The 25,147-nt window shown below is 40.9% G+C and overlaps 1 protein-coding gene across 1 annotated transcript in view; it reads right to left on the reverse strand.

The window, feature by feature from the left end:
* The window catches only part of LOC127569504 (CD166 antigen-like), a 258,073-nt gene extending 234,523 nt beyond the window's left edge, over positions 1–23,550 (reverse strand). Inside the window, exon 1 of the mRNA XM_052014216.1 lies at positions 23,200–23,550. Coding sequence (XP_051870176.1) covers positions 23,200–23,266 — 67 coding nt within the window. The 5' untranslated portion in view covers positions 23,267–23,550. The remainder of the gene's footprint in view (positions 1–23,199) is intronic.
* Between the last annotated feature and the right edge of the window lie 1,597 nt (positions 23,551–25,147).

Below are 25,147 nucleotides of genomic sequence, written 5' to 3' on the forward strand. Positions count from 1 at the left end.
CAAGAGCAGGTGTGATCCTAAATATCCTGCAGCAATCAACTTACCTCCAACCCCACCCTCAGCACTTTTCAACCACCTATGAATCACACGATGGAATGCTCTCCACACACCAACACCTCAAGCAGCTTGGCACCATCCTGGACAAAGCAGCCCAATTAAAGGCACTCCATCAACAACTCTAAATTGCCTCCGCCACCACCGACAGAGGCTGAAAAATGCAATCCAGTCATTCACATAGTCTGCTCCATAAATCCCTTCTAAACTGGCAATTTCTACCATCTAGAAGGCAAAGGACAGCAGCCACATGGGAACAGCAACATCTGCCAATTCCCCTCCAAATCACACACGATCCTGATACTGTAATTCCAGAGAAAATAGTATTAGTAAAAATTGACTATTCTGCAAGCAAACGTTGACTGGCTGTGTTTTTCAACAAGAGGTTAAATATCATACTTAAGGGCTGAAAAAAAATAACACTGCATTGTTATCTACTTAATGGGCTGAACATCACATCGGAACCAATTTCTAGCACTACTGAAAATATTGCCGGAAAGTCCAGATTTCCTGTGTGGCACAAAGAGGTCTGGAAACATAACTATGCAACTATTTTACAGTGCCACAACAATAGACTTCTCGGCCAGAATGTTCACATTTAGTTTCCAATCACAGCTGTATGTACACAATAGAGGTAAAAATTTCTTACATCATTTAGTGAGTCTTACTGCAAAGTATGAAGGTGTGAAAATTGGGGGGAGGATAAAATTGAGTTCAATTACACTGACTCTCCTCAACCACGAATACAACAGCCAAGAGTGCAACAACAGTCCAGAGACCAGATCGTTAAAACCCAGCAAGGAATCAGTGGATTCAGGAAAAGGAAAAGAAAACTGGGAAAAAGTCAAACAACAATTAAGGCACAATTCCTGATCCAAGATTTAGACTATTTGCAGATTATTCACTGACAGGGAATTACGGACCAACTTGATCCTGTTCTCATCCAACATCCACTGCCGGGCAGATTATTAAATAGTGATTATGACTGGAAAAAATTAAACTCTGGTTACCAAGGTCAACAATAGTCTACTTCTACTCCACTGCCTGAAGTCAGCACGGACCTTTGGGGGGTGGGGGGGGGTTTGGAGGAGGAGGAGGAGGAGGAGGAGGAGAGGGTTAAATTCGATCCATATAGCTTAGCACCTCACAAGATAAACTTGTTGTGTTATTAGGATAGCGTTAATTCAATATTTTCTGACCTTCATGCCATTGGAGCGGAGGACTGTATCTAAATAACAGCTGTGATGCTTCTTCGCACAGGCAGAATAACGACCATGTCTGGATAGACCAGAGATTAAAGGAGAATGTTACGGATAACTTGTGCAAGGAATTTCTGAGAATATTTCACCAACTTAAATTCACAGATTTTCTTAAGTATTTGTTTTTACTATTTTAACAAGATAATTGGCACAGTTCCATACCTATTAAGCAACAGCCATAGGCTTGATATTTCACATTCCTCTTTTTCTTCAACGTTCCCACCACGTTCATCTTAAAAACTATTGATGTTGCTGCAAATTCTCCCATGCCCCGCTTTCTAGGAAACAGTTTCTAAATACTTAACGTCTGTTACATATCTCCCAAAGGCAGGATTACAGATGATGCCCATTTTTATTGCTCTTTATGGTCTGCAAAATTGCCATATTTCTTAATTGTCATCAACTTCCTGTAGAATAAATAGCAAAGCACACTAGAGTTACCTTTCTATCTCTGTTGGTCTGATAGGCAGGAAAGTAGCTTGGAAACATTTTATCATAAAAATAGTTAAAGGAAGATAAACTCTCTTTTGTAGGTTAAGGAGGTCACATTTCAAGTGTACAACCACTAAAAAAAAAATGACTTTACAGTTAGTAACTTAGCAATAATGTAATCATTCTCAGTACAGTGACTTGTATTATTCTAGCAACTTTATGGAGGAAGATATTCCACTGGCTTCACAGAGGTGTAATTGGAAAAGAATGGATGTACAGCCAAAATAAATTAATTGGAAAAACCTTTTTTTAAAACAATAAAAAGTTAATATTAGGAAGATTGCAAGTTAAAGAGTTAGGTTTTAAGAAGAATCTGAAAAGGAGAGGGAAATAAAGAGGTTAAGACTTAGATGGGGTTTGAACAGATAAGTTCTGCACAGAGGCAAGACTGCCAATGATGGCACAAAATTAGAGGAACACAAAATAAAAAGGTATCTACTAGGTCTACCAAAAGCTTGACATGAGTGCATCTGGATATCAGACAATATCTGGATCAAATTCAGCTTGATACTTCATGAGAAAACAGCTTGGTCTCACCACGTGAATTCATATACAGTAGCTAACTGGACAGAGGAGATCAAAGTTCTGGCCAACATCAAAGAGAACTTACAAAAAATCTTAAGTATCTTTAAAACCACTAAGATGCAATTTATTTGTTAAGAATTTGACGGCTCAATGGTGTTTCAGATGAAAAATTCCTCAAGCATATCATGGAATGAGCTGTTAACAGTAAATTGGGAACAAGAGAGAGTAAAAGATTACAAAACAAAATGCTGAGTGGAAATTACCAGCAGGAGATGAAAATGCCAGGTTGACTAGTTGATGTTATACAGAATTAATATAAACTGAAATAGGCAGTACAGGAAAGGACTGCAGTGTACTATTCCTGCAAGGTCCTGGTGATTCCAGCACCAGGTATTAACTTGGGCATGTCTGCCCGTGGGAAACGTCCAGTTTCATTGTTCAAGTCGTGAATTTCTGAAAAAGGTGAGAAGCAATTTAACAGATCAGAGAGTAAGAGAGACTAGTAACAGTCTGAGGGTGCAAGAATACATTTTAAGCTGGCACTGAACAAGGAATGATGACTGCCCACATAAGAGAGACGGGAGGGAACATTAGAAAAGAGCCCTTCTGCTCTCAAACTGAGGTCTTAAACTCTAGTTTCCTAAAGAGAAAGTGAGGAATCTGCACAAACTCAAATAAACATGGCCCAGGAGGGAATGATGTCATGGGGTTGGAGATGACCAACACAGCTAGGAATAGTGATTGGAGAGTTGACAGATGGAATAACTTTTGGCCAGGATAGTGATCATGCTCTAAACATACCAGACATTAATACTGTTAATACTGTTAGAGCCCAATCATCTGACATCTCTTCAGAAGGTTGTCAATGCAACATCTTATTTCAACCCAGCAAAGTTTAATTTAAGAATAAGCTGACTAACAGAGAGATAGGATTAAAAGAAATGTTGGGCAGGTGAGTTAAATAAGGGTTGGAGAAGACCTATAGAGCAAAAAAAGTTACAATAGCTGGCCTCTTTCCATTCTACAAAGCATCCTGCTGTTTCACTAATTATCTTTCTTCCACTTCAGGATTAGAATAGCTTTGTACACTCATTTTCAAAATTTCCAATACAGTGGACTCATGGCTATAGTCAGAGCATTGGAATTACAGTAAGGGGGAGCTAATAGGTTGTATGGCAAGATGACTTCAGAACAGAAAACCTTTGAATGTGTTAAAACAGCTACTTGGATGAGCAAAAGATGGCAAGTAGTGTTTCACAGACTTCAGTGCTAGAACTGATTTGGACTCAAACTGGAAAGTCAGTCTCAAAGTCTGTTGGCAACTCCAAATTAAGACACAAAGCTAATGAAAGTGTGTCAAAGCACAAAATATTAATAATGCAGAATGAGTAATTGGAAAATGAATTTTAATATTGATGTGAGAGACATGACATTTTGGAGGAAAATTAAAGCTACAGTCTAGGAAAATGAGAATCAGAATAGGAATGAGAACAAGATATTTAGGGGTATAGATACACAAACAAATCAAACTGCAGATACAAGTTAACATGCTGAAAAATAGCAATTCAAGAGTTGGAGTTAGCCTCTAGAGGAATGTGATTGAAAAGCAAAGAAATTACACTAAATTTGATTGGACCATGGTTAGTCCACACATGGGAGAAGTATGCATAGTTCTTTTCCCCCCCCCCCATATTGTATATGAAAGTACTGAGGAAGGTACAAAAAGGACAATGATGATTGAGCTGAAAGGTGCACTTATCAGGCTGAACGATAAGGGTTCTTTCCTCTAAAAGCAGATCACAAGATCCCCTAATGGAGATTTTTAAGAAAATAAAAGAATTTGATAGGACGGATATGGGGATGATATTTCCACTTTGGTACAGTTCAAAATAAGTAGTCTTCAATAAAATAATTATTAAATCTAATAAGGAATTCAGAAGAAACTTTATACTCTAGTGTTAAGAACTTTAAAAAAGTATTCTAGCTAATGGAGTCAATGTACTTCAGGAGAAGCTAGATATGCAAAAGGGAGTAAGAATCTAAGAAATAATTGGGGTAGGGCACAAGTCTGCACCATCATTCAAGACATCATAGCTGATCTCAGCTTGGCCTCAACTTCACTTTCTTTCACACTCATAACCCTCCATTCCCATAAAGTCTGACAATCCATCTATCCCACTGTTGAATGTATTTAATGATTCTGCCTCCATAGCCATAGAGAATTTGAAAAACAACCCCTAGAAAAAAATCCTTTCAACTCAATCTTGAGTGAGTACCCTCTTAACTGGAGGTTACAGCTTCTGGTTCTAGATTCCCCCAGCTTCGGGGACATCCTCACAACTTTTAGTCCATCAGGCCTCATCAGGGTCTTGCATGATTCAATAAGATAGCTTCTCATTCTTATAAACTCTATAGAGTATTAACCCAATCTGCTCAAACTTTCCTCCTAAGATGTTCTCTTCATACATGGAATCAATCTAGCGATTCTTCTCTGCACCGACTCCAAAGTAAATCCTTGCTTAATTAAGGAACAGAAGGATGCACAACTAGGATTAGATCGTGGGAGCAGAATCACATGAAGCATAAATGATGATACAGACCAGTTGAGATGGATAATCTGCTTTACGATACACTGTATTTGCAGCCTCCTCATATGCATGGAGAGTGACTTAAGCCAAAGACCAGAGAAAATAAAATTGCAATGTGGGGAGAAATGGAAACTTTTATTGGAGTCCATGTATAGGTAGGAAAGATATCAAATTTAGTTAATTACATTTAAGATCAAGTCTTTAACTCAAGATTATATACCCTGGCATAAACATAAAAATAGTGAGACTTAGAAAGATTAATGAAAATCAATGAAAGGCCAGTGAATGATGTTAGTTTACACATGAAAGTGGAGGCTATTCCATATGGATGGGTCATATCTAAAAAGTGAGGCTGCTACTGTACTAGGTAAGCATTAAGACAGGGAAGTGATGATATGCTCAAACTAGAAAGGAGAGGAACACCAAAAATAGAATAATCCAGAATCAGCTGTTTTGAGAAAAATAGGGTAATAGTCACGTATAAATTATTTAGCAAGAACAAAGCAAGAACAAAATAAATGTAAAATGACTGAAGATAATGGGCAACTTAGAAGTAAAAGAGAATAGGCAGTGTAAAAAAAAAGCAAAGAATTGCTAAATGCATGTACTGTATCACAAACATGTGGGAAATTAATCAGAAAAACTGGGAGCAATTATTTCACTGGAAAGTCTCTGCACAATGGTTAATATTGACAGGAACCTGGCTGTGAACTGGCTAAGAATGGAAAATGAACCTATCAGGGCTTGATATATTTAGGAGAGATAAATATGGAGGCAGTGCAGCAACATTGATGGCATGTTGTAAGCACAGTTGGTGTAGACAGGATGAAGGTACAGACAGCCATTCCAATATGGGCTGAATAATTTTAAAAGCACTTATACATAATTAGGGATCTATCACTGACTGCCAGACTGGGAAGGAAATAGGAAAGGAAACATGCAGTCAGATTAGAAAGATGAGTAAGAATAGTAATAGTAAGGGAAGACTTAAATTATCAACTTATGAACTAGGAGAGAGAGTAAATGGGGAAAAGGGAATGGAGTTCCTAACATGTAAATAGGATTCTCTCCTGCAGCAGTATGTTAGAAAAAACACAAGTGTTGCAAGAAAATATTGATTGGTAATCCTGAGCTAAATATGGGCGAGTTCTTTCAAGAGAAGTAAGAACCATACAAGTAAAAAGGTCCAAATAAACAAGGGGAAGATTCAATATAGTCCAAATGAATTAAGGCACAAATCAGAAGATGAAGAACAAACTAGTTGAGGCGAGGTAGAAAGCACTGTCACAGAGAGTTAAAGGAATAGAGGGATGTTTTGGAGTAAAAATTGTAATAATATACAATAAGTATAAGCCTTTAAAAAAGACCATTGATCATGTGAAAATAGTATAGAAAAGTAGGGAGAACCAAACTAATTGAAATTGAATCAGAAGGCCTTCAAGGTATGGAACAATAATAATATGGGGATTAGGTAAATACAAGTTAAGAGGTGGATAAGAAATGTCAAGGGCACAAGGAAATACTTAAAAAGCACTCAGAGTATTTTGCATTACAAAAAAAGATTAGTGAAATCAAGCTGAGATGCTTCAAGAGGAAAGGATGATCAAAGAAATGGCAGTAGTATTTAACAAGATTTTCACATCAGTTTTTAAGGAAAGAATACTGGAGAGGAGGCAAATCCTGACATAATATCAGATATCTTCCTTTCAGTAAAAAGAACCATGGAAAAGTTTGAGATTATTGTGATTGGCCAGATGTGGTACATTCTACAGTCGAAGGAAACAAGGGAAGAAACCATGGAGGCCACTGGAAATTATACTTCAAGGTTCAGAATGGTGTGGATCAATTCATCAGACATAGGCCTTATGTTAAAGCAATACAGTGCTAGCCTAAGTAATTAAACACCAATTAACTTTAATCTCACTGTTAGGACAACTAAATTTTTAAATGATGAAACCATCATATATCTGGATAAACATAAAATGCTTTCCAAAACTCAAAAGCTTTTTCAGAAGATAACAGGTATGTTAGTTGCAAGTTGCTGTAGCACATACGTACATATTTGAGAAAGGCACATGGTACAGAACAAGGGAAATGACAAAAAGGTATAGAAAATGGGGTGGGGTGAGAGAGGGCAGAAAGATGACTGGATTAAGAATTATTAGAAAGTTGAAAACAGAGTAGGAGGTAAGGATACTTTCCTCCAACAACCGCTCTCCCTCCCCCCCCACCCCCACTTGATCCCAGTGTAGCTACAGTAAGTAGGTAGAGTTCTTGTGCAGGGTTCAGTTCTGGGGCCACTCAAGTTCACTGCATTTAAATAATTTGGACTGAAAGCTGGAGGGTGTTATTACAGCTTGAGATAATACAAGAGGTAAATTTGAAGGAACCTGCAAACTGACATTGAGAATAATGGAGGAAAATATCTTATAAAGTGCAAGTGGAATTCAATGAAGTGTGCAATGCTGGACTTTGATTTTTTTTAAAAAGTAGCACAAGTTATAAACAGGCTCAGTATGTTTGGAAATGTGAGAAAAGTTACAACCCTGTTGAAAGGTGTGAAGAATAAAATTAAGGATAGAATTACCAGAGGCCATGATGGAATAAAGAGAAGGATCTATTTTTCTTAGCAGAGTGTCAAAAAAAAATCAGGCAGCATAGATTTAAATTAAACTCTTGAAAGATTAGGAGGGAAAAGAAAGATATTTTCACCTAGAAGACAGTGGGAATCTTCTAAAAGAATGGCAGAGGCAGAAACCCTCATCCATACTTAAAAGGTACAGGGATGTACACTTAGAACTGTAACCTGCAGAGCTGCAGATCTACTGCTGAAAGATGGCATTAAGCTGAGTAGTTAGGCATTTTCAACCAGCCAGGGCACACTGGGTTGAAGGACCTTCTTCTTTATCATAAATTTTCTATGATTCTATGAAAACTGGTAACTACAGAAAAATCATACTAACATCAGTGGGCACAAATACAATCAGGAACCTTTGTCAAGGGCAGAATTAATTCTCACTTGGAAAACACGAGTTAATATGGTACAGACATCATCTCTGTGTTAAGGCCAATCATGCATAAACCACTTACTTCTTTGGCAAAGTAACAGGGAGGGAGTGCAGTAGAACTGTAACTATGTTCTTCCAAGGGTAATGATAATGTACATCATGAGAGATACATTCAGAAAATAGCAGATGGTATGAAAAGGAAATTGGAAACTGATACAAAATTGACTGAAAGATAAAAGGCAGACAATAGTGATGAATAATTCTTTGACTGGAGAGGAGCTTAAAACATGCTCCCCACTAGTCAGTGTTTCTTTTCCTGTTGAATATAAATGACCAGGACTTGAATATTGCGAGTACAATTTTAAAGTCTGCAGGTAATGCAAAACTGGCAATGTAACAAATACCGAGTGTGGTACTAGCAGACTTTGGAAGGACATGGACAGATTGGTAAAGTGAACAGACAGGCAGCAGTTGCAATTTAATATAGATAATTGAATGTTAATGGAGAATCAACATAGAGAGTTAGCATGGCTCCTAACCTGGAGTGTATAAGCACCTTTGGAGAGCAGAACAAAGATTACGAAGTGTACAAGTATTAAAGGAATTTAGATTGAAAGTTCACAAAAATAGATGCTCTGCAGACTAGATGCCCCAGCCTTAAGTTGATGGCTGTCCCTACTGATGTCTGGAACAGATTCGATTCCTTAAAAACAGCAGCTTAAGATGTCATGGAGCATTTATGGCAGAGCGTGTATTTTACCGGATGTGAACAAGAGGGGATTCAAATCCTGACCATCTACATATAACAGAAGAAATACTGCATGGAGAGAATGGCAACGCATACTTCACCCTTTCACCACTACTCTCCGCTTTTTAGACTTCAGCCAATTTTGCATCAAACTATAAATGAAGCAATACATAACCTAATGTTTGAAGATCACAGTGTACATTACTAAGGCGATTAAGAAAACATACAGAATACATGACAATATTAAGATAGAAATTCAGAACATAATTTTCCAGTCTGAAAATGATCTATAGCTTAGAAATAGTAGTTCTATTTGATAGAAATGAATACCAAAGTTTGGCCAATAAAATCTCTTGAACTGGAACTTTTAGGAAGGATGGAAGTTTCTGAACTGGACAGCAGGAATGAGATGGGAGAAGCTGGGGATGGTCCCCTTACAGCACAGAGCTATAAAGCACGGAAACAGGTCCTTTGGCCTTTTGAGTTCATGCCAACTATTAAGCTTTTAGTAACACTAATCCTGTTTTCCATCTCTACTTTCCCAACAGCTCGCCCAATTCTACCACTCACAATTTACAGTGGCTAATTAATCTACCAACCTGCACATTTTTGGGATATGGGAAGAATAGCAGAGCACGCAGGAGACAACATGCAAACTCCACAAAGCCACCCGGAAGTCAGGATTTGAACTGGGTTGCTGGAGCTACGAGGCAGCAGCTCTATTAGCTGTACCACTGTGGCTCCCTGTTAAAAGGAGACCCAACAGAATTATTCAAAATCAAGATTTTTTTTATTAGTCACATGTACATCGAAGCACACAGTGAAATGCATCTTTTGCGTAGAGTGTTCTGGGGGCAGCCCAAGTATCGCCACGCTTCCGGCGCCAACATAGCATGCCCACAACTTCCTAACCCGTACGTCTTTGGAATGTGGGAGGAAACCAGAGCACCCGGAGGAAACCCACGCAGACATGGGGAGAATGTACAAACTCCTTACAGACATCAGTGGAATTGAACCTGGGTCACTGGCGCTGTAATAGCATTACGCTAACCACTACACTACCGTGCTGAAAGGTTTTGATAGAGCAAATCCATACAATCCATTTGCCAAGTGGGTCATGGGCTTAACACTATTTGCAGAAATTGAGGGAAATCAAGAAGTTGAAGACAAGAGTGCAGATGCTGCAATCAAGAACAGAAACAAAATGCTGAACAAACTCAGCAGATCAAGCAGCATGTGTAGAGGCGAAAGGTACAAGTTGACACTTTGGGTTGAAACCTTGCATAGGGTCTCAACCCAAAATGCCAACTTGCATCTTTTGTCTCCACAGGTGCTGCTTGACCCATTGAGTTCTTCCAGTGCTCTGTTTTTGTTAAGGAAGAGGTCCTTCAAGAGGATTGTTAACATCTGAAAGGGTAGTGGAATGAGATTATTTGAAAGGTTAATTCAACGTTTGCTTGAAGTGGACTAATTGGGCGATAGGATAAAGTCTGAGGTATAGAATTAAACTGGATAGCAGATTCAAACAGGCAACGCTGTATTCTGTGATCATTGGCCTCTGAATCAGCTCATATCTCGTAACTGCACAAGGCCACTCACAGCAGGAAGTCAACTGGACAAATGATTGGCATTGGGGTGGGGTGCCCAGGTAGGAATGCAATCACCTTGTTTCCACTCCCTTCCCCACCCAAATTTTCCCTCACCTCCAAGGCAGCTTTTCTGCAGCTGTACTGTGGTGCCACGGGAAAGAGTGCTTTGAAGCTCCAATTTACTTTCCAATATTCAACGCAGTCACAATTCCAAGTGGGAAAATGCCATGGTACTAATTTTAATGCATTTCTGCCAATTTCATGGATTTTTCTTGGAAGACTGGAATGGGCATTAGTGCCAAAAGCAGCACATATTCTGCACACCAAAAGAGGGTGAAACCCAATTTTTAGGCAAATGATTCAGTGACTTTTAAGGTAGCATCTGAAGGTCAATGATTTCCCATGTCCATCTACCAAAATATCATTTTTCTATTGATAGATACAGGGGAAGCATGCAAGTTGACCACGGCAAGATCACAAGCTATCCATGGGTTGTCCTTGAGCAGTGGGCAAACCAAAAAATGCAGTGTGATTTGCCTCTTTCTGCATTTGCAGATATTGGGTACTGTAGCATGTCAGTTCTGAATGTCCACAATCAGAACAGGTACATTGTTCTTATCAATGTTACTGCCAATTTTGCTATCAACTAAATGTGAAAAGACAACTAAAACTCTCAATGGAGTTGTTTTCTAATCAAAAAACACAACATATAAAATTCCAATATTAAATTGTAAGAGTTAAATAATTGTGTTCCACACTTTAGTAAGTACTCAGAAAATGTACAGCACAGATTCACCAAGTGTCAAATGTCTTTTCCCATCCTGTTTATGCTCCTCAGCATTCAAGATCTGGGCATCCAGAGTGCTAATTGCTCTCATGCTGCTTTGCTATATTGTTTTGGCTGCAGTCCTCAATCCTACATGCCTTTAATAACCCCATCTCCCAGCATCAATTCCTGGATTACTGCTGTACCAAAGTCAAAGTCAAGTTTATTGTCAAAAGCACAAGTACATGTGGACAATATACACAAGTCACTGAGTACATTACAGAAGAGATGGTGCTGGCTGTCTGGAGGCAAATTAAGGTGGATAAATTCCCGGGACCTGTCAAGGTGTCCCCTTGTGGAAGGCCATAAGACAAGACATAGGAGCAGAATTAGGCCATTCTGCCCATCAAGTCTGCTCCATTGATTTTTCCCTCCCAACCCCATTCTCCTGCCTTCTCCCTGTAACCTTTGACACCCTTACTAATCAAGAACCTATCAACCTCCACTTTAAATATACCCAATGACTTGGCCTCCACAGCCATCTGTGGCAATGAATTCCACAGATTCACCACCCTCTGGCTAAATAAATTCCTCATCTCTGTTCTAAAGGGAAGTCCTTCTATTCTGAGGCTGTGCCCTCTGGTCCTAGACTCCCCCACTACTGGAAACATCCTCTCCACCTCCACTCTATCCAGGCCTTTCAATATTTGGTAGGTATTAATGAGATCCCCCCTCATCCTTCTAAACTCCAGCGATTTCAGGCCCAGAGCCATCAAACGCTCCTCATACATTAACCCTTTCATTCCCAGGATCATTCTTGTAAACCTCCTCTGGACCCCCTCCAATACCAGCACATCCTTCCTTAGATATGGGGCCCAAAACTGTTCACAATATTCCAAATGCAGTCTGACCAATGCCTTATAAAGCCTCAGCATTATACCCTTGCTTTTATATTCCAGCCCTCTCAAAATGAATGCTAACACTGCATTTGCCTTCCTTACTACCGACTCAACCTGCAAGTTAACCTTTAAGGAATCCTGCAATAGGACTCCCAAGTCCCTTTGTACCTCTGATTTCTGAATTTGCTCCCAGTTTAGAAAATGGTCCACGCCTTTATTCCTACTACCAAAGTGCATGACCATACACTTCCCTACACTGTATTCCATCTGCCACTTCTTTGCCCATTCTCCCAACCTGTCCAAGTCCTTCTGCAGACTCCCTGATTCCTCAGCACTACCTACCCCTCCACCTATCTTTGTATCATTTGCAATATTGGCCACAAAGCCCTCAATTCCATCATCCAGATCATTAACATATAATATGAAAAGTAGCAGACCCAACACTGACCCCTGTGGAACACTACTCGTTACCAGCAGCCAACACCTTTATTCCCATTATTTGCCTTCTGCCAGTCAGCCAATCTTCTATCCATGCTAGTACTTTTCCTATAATACCATGGGCTCCCATCTTGTTTAGCAGCCTCATGTGCAGCACCTTGTCAAAGGCCCTCTGAAAATCCAAGTAAACAACATCCACTTACTCTCCTTTGTCTATCCAGCCTGTTACTTCCTCAAAGAATTCCAACAGATTTGTCAGGCAAGATCTCCCCTTAAGTAAACCATGCTGACTTCGGCCTATTTTATCATGTGCTTCCCATTACCCCAAAACCTCATCCTTAATAATGGACTCTTATTATCTTACCAACCACTGAAGTCAGGCTAATTGGCCTATAATTTCCTGTCTTTTGCCTCCCTCCCTTCTTAAAGAGTGCAGTACCATTTGCGATTTTCCAGTCCTCCCGAACCATTCCTGAATTTAGTGATTCTTGAAAGATCACTACTAATGCCTTCACAATCTCTTCAGCTACCTTTCAGAACCCTGGGATGTAGTCCATCCAGTCCAGGTGACTTATCTGCCTTCAAACATTTCAGTTTCCCAAGCACCTTCTCCTTAGTAATAGTGACTACACTCACTTCTGCCCTGACTCTCTTGAATTTCTGGAACATTGCTGATGTCTTCCACAGTGAAGATCGACACAAAATACTTATTCAGTTCATCCGCCATTTCTTTGTCCTCCATTACTACCTCTCCAGCATCATTTTCCAGCAGTCTGATGTCCACCCTTGCCTCTCTTTTACTCTTTATATATCTGAAAAAACCTTTGGTATCCTTTTTTATATTATTGGCTATTATTCATCTTTTCTCCCCTTATTGTTTTTTTAGTTGCCTTCTGTTGGTTTTTAAAAGCTTCCCAATAATCTAGCTTCCCACTAATTTTTGCAATATTGTATGCCCTCTCTTTTGCTTTTATGCTGTCTTTGACTTCCCTCATCAGCCACGGTTACCTCATACTCCCTTTAGAATGTTTCTTCTTCTTTCGGATGAACTAATCCTATGTCTTCCGAATTACTCCCAGAAACTCCTGCCATTACTGCTCTACTGTCATCCCCATTAGGGTCCCCTTCCAATCAGCTTTGGCCAGCTCCTCTCTTGTGCCTCTGTAGTTACCTTTACTCAACTGTAATACTGATACATCTGAGTTTAGCTTCTTCCTCTCAACCTGCAAGGTGAATTCTATCGTATTATGATCACTGCCTCTTAAGGGTTCCTTTACCTTAAGCTCCCTAATCAAATCTAGTTCATTGCACAACACCAAATCCAGAATTGCCTTTTCCCTAGTGGGCTCAACCACAAGCTGCTCTAAAAAGCTATCTCGTAGGCATTCTACAAATTCCTTCTCTTGGAATCCAGTGCCAACCTGATTTTCCCGATCTACCTGCATATTGAAATCCCTCATGACCACCATAACTTTACTCTTTTCACATGCCTTTTCTATCTCCTGTTGTAATTTTTACCCCACACTCTGGCTACCATTCAGAGGCTTGTATATAATTCCCATCAGGGTCTTTTTACCCTTGTAGTTTCTTAACTCTACCCACAAGGATTCTACATCTTCTGAACCTATGTCATTTCTTGCTAAGGATTTGATTTCATTTTTTAACCAAAAGAGGCACCCCATCCCCTCTGCTCACCTGCCTGTCTTTTTGATAGGAAGTGTATCCTTGGACGTTTAGCTCCAGCTGTGATCTTCTTTCAACCACAACTGTAATGCCCACAAGGTCATATCTGCCAATTTCTAACTGCGCTATGAGCTCATCTACCTTATTTCGTATACTGTGTGCATTCAAATATAACACCTTCAATCCTGTATTCACCACCCTTCTTCTGGTTCAGGGAGGCTAGTGCAGAAATTGCAGGGGCCCCAGCAGAGATATTTAAAATGTCCTTAGCCACAGAGGCGGTGCCAGAGGACTGGACAATAGCTAATGTTGTTCCATTGTTCAAGAAAGGCTCTAAGAATTAGCTGGGAAATTATAGGCCGGTGAGCCTGATGTCAGTTGTGGGTAAATTATTGGAAGGTATTCTAAGGGACAGGATACATAAATATTTGGATAGACAGGGCTTGATTAGGGATAGTCAACATGGCTTTGTGCACGGTAGGTCATGTCTAACCAATCTTGTAGAGTTCTTTGAGGAGGTTACCAAGAAGTTTGATGAAGGAAAAGCGGTGGACTTGTTGTCTACATGGACTTTGGCAAGGCCTTTGACAAAGTCACGCATGGAAGGTTGGTCCAGAAGGTTAAGTCGCTTGGTATTCAGGATGAGGTAGCCAACTGGATTCAACATTGGCTTAGTGAGAGAAGCCAGGGAGTGGTAGTAGATAGTTGTCTCTCTGATTGGAGGCCTGTGACTCATGGTGTGCCACAGGGATCTGTGCGGGGTCCATTGTTGTTTATCATTGATATTAATGATTTAGATGATAATGTGGTAAACTGGATCAGCAAATTTGCGGATGACACTAAGATTGGGGGCCGAGTGGACAGGGAGGAAGACCAAAGCTTGCAGCATGATCTTGACCAGCTAGGCAAATGGGCTGAAAAATGGCAGATGGAATTTAATGCAGACAAGTAAGATGTGTTGCACTTTGGGAGGGCAAACCAGGGTGAGACTTACACAGTGAATGGCAGGGCTCTGAGGTGTGTGTAGAACAAAGCGATATGGGAATACAGGTCCATAATTCCTTGAAAGTGGCATCACAGGTAGATGGGGTTGTAAAGAGAGCTTTTGGCACATTGGCCTTCATAAATCAAGGCACTGAGTACAGGAGTTGGGATGTTATGTTGAAGTTATACAAGACGTTGTGAGGACAAATTTAGAGTATTGTGTGCAGTTCTGGTCACCTACCTACAGCAAAGATATCAATAAGCTTGAAAGAGTGCAGAGAAAATTTACAAGGCTGTTACCGGGATTCAAGGACCTGAGTTATAGGGAGAGGTTGAATAGGTTAGAGCTTTATTCCCTGGAGCACAAGAGAATGAGGGGAGATCTTAAAGAGGTATACAAAATTATGTGGGGTATAGATAGGGTGAATGCATGCAGACTTTTTCCCCTTGGGTTGGGTGAAACTAGAACGAGAGGTCATAGGTTTAGGGTGAAAGGTGAAATATTTAAGGGAATTCTGAGGGGAAACATCTTCACTCAGGATGGTGCAAGTGTGGAATGAGCTGCTAGTGGAAGTGGTAGATGCAGGTTTAATTGTAAAGCTTAAGAGAAGTTTGGATAGGTACATGGATGGGAAGGTTTGGAAGGATATGGTCTGGGTGCAGGTAATGGGATTAGGCAGAAGATCAGGTGGGCATGGACAAGATGGGCCGAAGGGCCTCTTTCTGTGCTGTAGTAATCTTTGTTCAGGGTGTCCGATATGGGAATCCTGGGAGACTTCCAGCCTCCCTGATGGCCACATCTGCGTCAGGTGCACTGAGATGCAGCTCCTTAGAGACCATGTTAGGGAACTGGAGCTGCAGCTTGATGACCTACAACTTGTTAGGGAAAGTGAGGAGGTGATAGACAGGAGCTACAGGGAGGTAGTCATCCCTAGGCTACAGGAGTCAGATAACTGGGTGACTGTCAGGAGAGGGAAGGGAAATGCCCAGATAGTGGAGAGCACTCCTGTGGCCGTCCCCCTCAGCAATCAGTATATCATTTTGGATGCTGTTGAGGGGGATGACCTGACAGAGGATGGCCACAGTGACAGGTCTCTGGCGTTGAGCCTTGCTCTGTTGCGCAGAAGGGGAGGAGGGAGAAGAGGAATGCGGTAGTCATAGGGGATTCCATAGTGAGGGGAACAGACAGGAGATTCAGTGAGCTTGATAGAGACACCCTCATGGTGTGTTGCCTCCCAGCTGCCAGGATACAGGATGTCTCGGATCGGGTCCAGAGTATTCTGAAGGGAGAGGCTGAGCAGCCAGAAGACTTGGTACATGTTGGTACCAATGACATAGGTAGAAATAGGGAGGAAGTCCTGAAGAGGGAATACAGGGAGTTAGGAAGGAAGCTGAGGAGCAGGACCTCCAGGGTAGTAATCTCAGGATTGCCGCCTGTGCCACGTGCTAACGAGGGCAAGAATAGCAGGATCAGGCAGATGAATGCATGGTTGAGAGACTGGTGCAGGGGGCAGGGCTTCAGATTCTTGGATCATTGGGATCTCTTCTGGGGGAAGTATGACCTGTACAAAAAGGACAGGTTACACCTGAATCTGAAGGGGACCAATATCCTAGCAGGCAGGTTTAATAGAGCTGTAGGGAGGGTTTAAACTAATTTGGCAGGGGGATGGGAACCGGAGTGATAGAGCTGAGGAAGGGGAAGTCAAAGATAGCACGCAGTAAAGATGACAGGAAGGACAGGCAGGTGATGGGGCAAATTTGCAACCAGTGGGATGAGTTGCAGTGCAATCAAAGCAAAAAGTACCAAATACTGGACTTAAAGTATTATACTTAAATGCATGCAGCATAAGAAATAAGGTGGATGATCTTGAAATACAGCTACAGATTGGCAGGTATGATGTTGTGGCCACCACTGAGACGTGGCTAAAGGATGGATGTCTTTGGGAGCTGAGCGTCCAAGGATACATGGTGTATCAGAAGGATAGGCAGGTAGGCAGAGGGGGTGGCGTGGCTTTGCTGGTAAGAAATAATATTAAATCATTAGAAAGTGACATAGGATCAGAAGGTGTAGAATCTTTATGGGTTGAGTTAAGAAATCACAAGGGTAAAAGGACCCTGATGGCAGTTATCTCCAGACCTCCAAACAGCTGCCGTGATGTGGACTACAAATTACAACAGGAAATAGAAAAGGCTTGTCAGAAGGGCAATGTTATGATAACCGTGGGGGATTTTAACATGCAAGTGGATTGGGAAAATCAGGTTGGTACTGGATCTCAAGAGAGAGAATTTGTAGAATGTCTACAAGATGGCTTTTTAGAACAGCTTGTTGTTGAGCCCACTAGGGGATCAGCTGTACTGGATTGGGTATTGTGTAATTAACCAGAGGTGATTAGAGAGCTTAAGGTGAAGGAACCCTTAGGAGGCAGTGATCACAACATGATTGAGTTCACTTTGAAATTTGAGAAGGAGAAGCCAAAATCCAATGTGTCAGTATTTCAGTGGAGTAAAGGAAATTACAGTGGCATGAGAGAGGAACTGGCCAAAGTTGACTGGAAAGGGACACTAGTGTGAAGGACAGCAGAGCAGAAATGGTTGGAGTTTCTGCAAGAAGTGAGGAAAGTGCAAGACAGATACATTCCAAAAAGGAAGAAATTTTCAAATGGAAAAAGGACACAACCGTGGCTGACAAGAGAAGTCAAAGCCAAAGTAAAAACAAAGGAGAGGGCATACAAGGAAGCAAAAATTAGTAGGAAAATAGAGGATTGGGAAGCTTCTAAAAACTTACAAAAGGCAAATAAGAAGATCATTAGGAAGGAAAAGATGAACTACGAAAAGAAGCTAGCAAATAATATCAAAGAGGATAATAAAAGCTTTTTCAAGTATATATAGAGTAAAATACAGGCAAGAGTAAATATAGGACCGATAGAAAACGACACTGGAGAAATTGTAATGGGAGACAAGGAGATGGCAGAGGAACTGAATGAGTATTTTGTATCAGTCTTCACTGAGGAAGACATCAGCAGTATACCAGACACTCAAGGGGGTCAGGGAAGTGAAATGTGTGCAGTCACAATTACAACAGAGAAGGTATTCAGGAAGCTGAATGGTCTAAGGGTAGATAAATCTCCCGGACCAGATGGAATGCACCCTCGTGTTTTGAAGGAAATGGCTGTAGAGATTGTGGAGGCTTTAGTAATGATCTTTCAAGAATCACTAGGTTCTGGCATGGTTCCGGAGGACTGGAAAATTGCAAATGTCACTCTGCTATTTAAGAAGGGTGCGAGGCAGCAAAAAGGAAATTATAGACCTGTTAGACTGACATCGGTGGTTGGGAAGTTGTTGGAGTCGATAGTCAAGGATGAGTTTACAGAGTACCTGGAGGCACATGACAAGATCAGCCGAACTCAGCATGGTTTCCTTAAAGGAAAATCCTGCCTGACAAACCTATTGTAATTTCCTCAAAAAATTGCAAGCAGGCTAGACAAAGGAGATGCAGTGGATGTTGTGTATTTGGATTTTCAGAAGGCCTTTGACAAGGTGCCGCACATGAGACTGCTAAACAAGATAAGAGCCCATGGAATTACAGGAAAGTCGCATGCATGGATAGAGCATTGGCTGATTGGCAGGAAACAGAGAGTGGGAACAAAGGGATCCCATTCTGGTTGGCTGCCAGTTACCAGTGGTGTTCCGCAGAGGTCTGTGTTGGGGCCACTTCTTTTTACGTTGTATATCAATGATTTGGATTTTGGAATAAATGGCTTTGTGGCCAAGTTTGCCGATGATACAAAGATAGGTGGAGGGGCAGGTAATGTTGAGGAAATGGAGAGTCTGCAGAGAGACTTGGATAGACTAGGAGAATGGGCAAAGAAGTGGCAAATGAAATACAATGTTGGAAAGTGTATTGTCATGCACTTTGCTAGAAGAAATAAATGGGCAGACTGTTATTTAAATGGGGAGAAATTCAAAATTCAGAGATGCAAAGGGACTTGAGAGTCCTCGTGCAGGATACCCTAAAAGTTAACCTCCAGGTTGAGTCGGTGGTGAAGAAGGTGAATGCAATGTTGGCATTCATCTCTAGAGGAATAAAATACAAGAGCAGGGATGTGATGCTGAGGTTCTATAAGGCATTGGTGAGACCTCACTTGGAGTACTGTGTGCAGTTTTGGGCTCCTTATTTAAGAAAGGATGTGCTGATGTTGGAGAGGGTTCAGAGAAGATTCACAAGAATGATTCCAGGAATGAGAGGGTTAATATACGAGGAACGTCTGGCGGCTCTTGGGCTGTACTCCTTGGAGTTCAGAAGAACGAGGGGGGACCTCATAGAAACATTTCGAATGTTAAAGGCCTGGACTGAGTAGATGTGGCAAAGTTGTTTCCTATGGTAGGGGAGTCTAGTACAAGAGGGCATGACTTCAGGATTGAAGGGCGCCCATTCAGAACAGAGGCAGTGAAATTTCTTTAGCCAGAGAGTGGTGAATCTGTAGAATTTGTTGCCACAGGCGGCTGTGGAGGCAAAGTCATTGGGTGTATTTAAGGCAGAGATTGATAGGTATCTGAGTAGCCAGGGCATCAAAGGTTATAGTGAGAAGGCAGGGGAGTGGGGCTAAATGGGAGAATGGATCAGCTCACGATAGAGTGGCAGTGCAGACTCGATGGGCTGAATGGCCGACTTCTGCTCCTTTGACTTATGGTCTTATAAACTGTGTATACACAGGTGCAACGGAAAACTTGCATGCATTAGCATACAAGCAGCATTCACAATAAAACAAATTAAACATAAATTAAGCACACTTTTTTTTCCACGAGAAAGAACATAATTAGAACAATAAAAAAACTCCATTCAATCAGCTTTCATCCCCATTGGCCAAGTGTACATATTAAAAGGTAATACTGGCTGACAAGATTTAGCCAGTACTGATACTGAGGGCAGTTGTTTCCAAACCTCCCCAATCCACACTGGCAAAATCTGCTGAAACAATTGACAAGGCAAATTTGTCTTATATTTGAAAATTGTTTAGAAATTGTTAAAATTTCACAGCCATTAACATTGTTGTTTTGAAACTAGAGCACTTGACTGCCAACAAGATCCAGGGTGGCAACAAAGATGATGGGGCTGGGCAAAGGAATACCACATGAAATGTCACTTTGGAGCAGTAGGGAATGTTCAGAGACTGATGAAAAGACGTATCATTGTTGCTTTCTGTAACTTATTGTAATAATTTATATTACAACAGAACTGCACACAGTCTACTTGCATCACACTAACAAATCCCCAGGCCCAGCACTTGAACATGATGCTAAAATAGCTTTCTGCGGTTGCCAGGTTACAGAACATGCCACCTTTTTAAAGAGGATCCTATGTTCTGCTTCTAGGTGGTGCAAGTTCTAGCTGGTCACAACAATCTTATTGTGACTCATGATACTATGAGTGACTACAATTTATAATAAATCCGTGACACGTTTGTCTAAAGAGGTTTCCAATCTGAAATATCTATTAGAGAAAAATAATTTTTTGTTTTAACTTCACAATATTCCTGACCAGACATGTACAAGATGGTATTACCCTACGTAGAAGGGTAATTTTCTGTTATTTTTGTTTACAGCAGTCTACATTTACTTCCCACTTCTCAATATCCTATTTAATAATGTCTACTGAAGCCAAACTGGAATATTTCAAACACTGCTATAAACTTGTAAGAATGACCAATACACCTCGACACAGGTTTATTTTGCTGATTTCATTATCATTTACATTTTGATTTCAAAATTGTCATTTCTTACATGTTTCAAAAGTTTAATGTTAAACATGAATGAATTCTCGATAGATGTCTAGACAACAGTCCACAGGAGATGAATTTCCTGTTTTTTTCCCCCCCGGAGGGATTGATTTGACACAAGAATATGACTGTGTGTATACGTGTACAAGAGAAAGAAATATTATGAACACCGGGAATCTGAAATAAATAATGAAAATGCTGAGGTGATAAGACAACAAAGTTAACATTCAGGTTACTGATCTTCTATCAGAAAAGCTTGGGATGCACATAAGTATAATCTCAAGAACACTACAGGAAGAAACATAGAGCAGGTTGTCCCGGAGGTTTTTGCTTCAATGTTGGAGCATACAGTATAACCAAAACATTGAAATGGGGATCCTATCAATTTCAATATTATTTATTCTTCAAATACATCTTCCTGCTGACTTAAATATGCTGGAAACCAGCAAAAAGACAGAAACAACATTGAAATAATCAAGGAACTTGGCATGATGCTGCAATTGGAAAACAGATTACTTGTAACAATGCATTTCCAGAGTGCAAAACTGACTTCAATTCAGAAAATGTCTTTTTTTGCCAGAAGGATGCAGTACAGCTGGAGATAGTTAACAAATGAAACTTTAATTATTAAACTTCATACACTTAACAACATTGTATTTGTTAATTTATAAAAAAGTAAATGACGTAAACAGAACAAATATGCTAACACAAATATAGGTTAATATTTCAGATGTAATGCCTTGGGCAAAACTAAATTCCAATTAAACATTAATCCAGCTTTCCCTTCATTAGTCCTGGATCACTTGTTCTTTAGTTCCAACATTTTCCATTTTAATTGACATTTTCACCATATTATTTCATTTATTTGCAATATAACTGTTGATACTTCAGCATGAATTAAATTCTTTTAACAGAAAACATCTTGAAATTGAATTTTAATTAAAGAATAACAAACACGCCTCACTCGAACTTAAAAGTAATCTTATTCGGCTACCCTCCCGTCAACATCTTCATGCTGCCTTGTCAATTTGATTGAAAGGGATTGAGAAAGCCCCTCGCAGATTTAAAACCACTCGGAATGATAATACAGGAAAATTCGAAATGGAACAAATTTCATTCTTCTTCAAGCTTCTAAATCAAAGATGCTATCTAAATGCTCTCGATAGCCTGTTTGAAATTCGCATTTTATATTGACAGTGATGCTATTCATAATTCACCGCACACGGGCGTCCGCCTTCCTGAGTGCCGCACTGACTCAACTTTTCAAAGTAAAAATGGAAGAAAACAAATTGCCGAAATTCAAATTAGGAGCAATTATCCATTCCCACCCTAGTCAAATCGCATTTCTCCACGTGTGGGTTGTATTTCATCGGTTACTCCAAAATAAATAGTTTTTGGCTCATGTTTGGGACCACTAACATAACCTTGCCAGCGTTTCCAGCTGGATACCGATTTGAGAGAACATTATACGACCTGTCAATATCATGGAGCACAGAGCCACAGGCAAGAACTGCCGACGTAACATTCGACTCCTTGCTGAATGATCAGTGATCCGCCAGCAAATCGGGAGAGTTCAACTCTGAGCAACTTGTCAAAGCTTTAGCGCGGCCTCGCCGCTAATTGTCCTGCACTTACACAAGGGGCCAGCTTTTTAAAAGTAAATAACCTGTGTGCCATCTGCCAATGAATCACTTAGGCCAAGAAGATAAAATGTAAAGACTGGTGCGAATAATTGAAAGTTAAACGTGGTGTTGCCATTTGAATGTGGCATATGGCAGCAAGCATTACGACTTTAGTCATTCCCTAAACAAAGAACAACTTCTCTTGATAATACACATACACACCGGAACATCACTGTACGATTTATTCATAAAAACAATAAACAGACCTCAATTACTTCACAATGGTGCCTAACCCTTTTCCTAATACCGTATTCAAATTGCCATTCGAACTGCACATTTTGCAGGTGCCCTACCAGCAGGACCAGATAAACAAGTTTCCCCCCCCCCCCCCCTACGACCCCTTCCCCTCTTCCCTCCTTCGTTTCGCCTTTTCCTTCAACCGACCTGCAAACAAGCCTAGTGTGTATTGTGGAATTGAGGTCGTTTTAAAAGAACACAGTGTAACCATCAACAAAAACACTGCAGTACAGCCTCGCTTGCCACGGGGGAAGAACTGGTTTAGGGCAACGATACAAACAGGTTCATTTAAAGAAAACATGGGAGGGAGTCGAAAATTAACTCCACCGCCCTCCCCCCCAATTGCCCGTTACCTGGACACCGGGCAATTCAAACCAAACTATGAAAAAAGTTGGAACAAATTTCTCATAACACCCCAACCCCAAACACACATACTACATTAAAACAACAGTAGTAATTACATCCCTCACCTTGCATCCCTATCCCCAGAATGAGGATCAAAAGCTGCAGGAAGATCCCAGTGCACGAAGCTCCCATTTTTCAGCCCGCAATCGCTGCAGATCACCGAGGCTCGAAGAAACCGGGTTAAAACAAAAAAAAACTTTCACTCCTCTCTCTGAGGTCTCCTTTAAGTTTCTTGTTTCGCTTGGACTTGCCAGTGTACGCGTCGCTAGGTGTCACGGAGATTGGCGCGGCGGTGCAGCGCTCCGGGTCGAGTGTCAGCGGGATCGATGGCGAGCTGCTAAACCCGACTTGCGCGGCTTCGCTCCTAGAGTAGGAGCAGGTGACCCTCTCAACGGCTCCGGCGTGCGCACACGCGCGCGCTCACCAGGCCACCCCGGAGGGCGGGAACGGGGGGTGGGCGGGCGAGCGAGCTGGGGGCGTAGGGAGGGAGAGAGGGCGGGGGGTGTCAAGATGGTCGTACAATGACTTCTGGAGGTTAAACTCCTCGAACACCTGTGTCTAAAGTGTCAGGACTCGTAGACAAACTCGCGCTACAATCGGTGTGTCAGTTTGCTTTTTTTTCAAAAAACCAAAAAGGCAGCAGGCCTGCTGGAGATCAGATACATCAACAGAAAATGTTCCTATTACGCAGCAGGACAGGCAGCAAAGATGCTGTAAGTAAACAAGGCAGAAAAATGCTGGGAGTTCTCAGGTAGCGTCTGTGGGAGAGTGAGGGAAACTGAGTTGGCGTTTTATATTTACAGCGTCTACTTTCTATTATTTTTCCGAGACATTGTAAGCAGTGTGTCTTTTGGAAGTGATTTTAGCAACAGTTGGTTCATTTGATCTGTGTTGGAGCATCAATTGTATGTTTTCCGTACCAAGGTTGCGTAAAAATCAGGGAATCACGGTTTCAGAATAAGGAGTTGGCCATTCAGGAAAGAAATGAGAAGAATGGAAGGGGATTGCTGGGCATTTGTGAGGTGCGAGTGTGCGGGGAAATAAGAAGAGAAAGAATGAGATTTCACCTCTGGGAGCGGGCATGGTCCCAGTGGGCTGAATGGTCTCTTTTTTTTAAATAAACAAATCTTTTCACCAGAGAGTAGTAAATCATTGGAAGTATTTACCCAAGAGGATTGGCGGTGAATAGAATCAAGAAAAAAATGATAGTTTTTTTTAGATATTAGCAGGATATGGGGTTAGTGCAGGAAAGTATTGCTGTGGTAAAGAGATAAGCCATAATCTTAATGAATTGCCAAGCAGGTATGAGGGGCCAGATGGCCTAGGTCTGTTTCTATTTGTTAGTTGTATTATGCTGTACAACCAGCTCCACCTTTCTCCCACCCTGTAGGCAGTTGCCTTATACCTATTCTCTGAGTTTAGCCTGAACCCATCCAAAGGCAGTACTGCAAATCAAGGCTCACAGAGCAGCAAAACCCAGAACTTTATTTTGAAAGTAAGTAAACTGTACTAGTGATACAATATAAAACATTACACATAATGCAAGACAAAATATTATGAGGAAATATGACATGAAATGTTACAAAATGCCATGCATGAACAAACTCTCTTCTAACAATTTTAAACAGCTTTACCTCTTAACTGTAATTGCAGCTTAAACTAGCATGTATTTCCCTTCAAGTCTGACCCTAGAAACAACTTACCCTGGTGATCACTGTTTGTTCCTAAATCTACAGGTGATCACTGCCTTCTTCAGTTCTTAAAAGGTTGCCCCAAGAGTTGCCCCTCAACATTTTTATTGCACAAAATCACACCCCTGACAACTGATTAACACTATCCCTTCCTTGTGATTGTACTAGTCGTGTCCAGTACATTCCTTCTGACCATTCATTGATTGGCATAGATATCATGAGCTGAAGGGCCTGTTCCTTTGCTGGACTGTTCTATGTTCTATTACTTAATTAACCTATGTCATCAATTTTCAGAGAAACTCTTATTCTATCAGCACCTTGC

The sequence above is a fragment of the Pristis pectinata genome, chromosome 4 (assembly GCF_009764475.1).
Source record: "Pristis pectinata isolate sPriPec2 chromosome 4, sPriPec2.1.pri, whole genome shotgun sequence".
Taxonomy (NCBI): Eukaryota; Metazoa; Chordata; class Chondrichthyes; order Rhinopristiformes; family Pristidae; genus Pristis; species Pristis pectinata.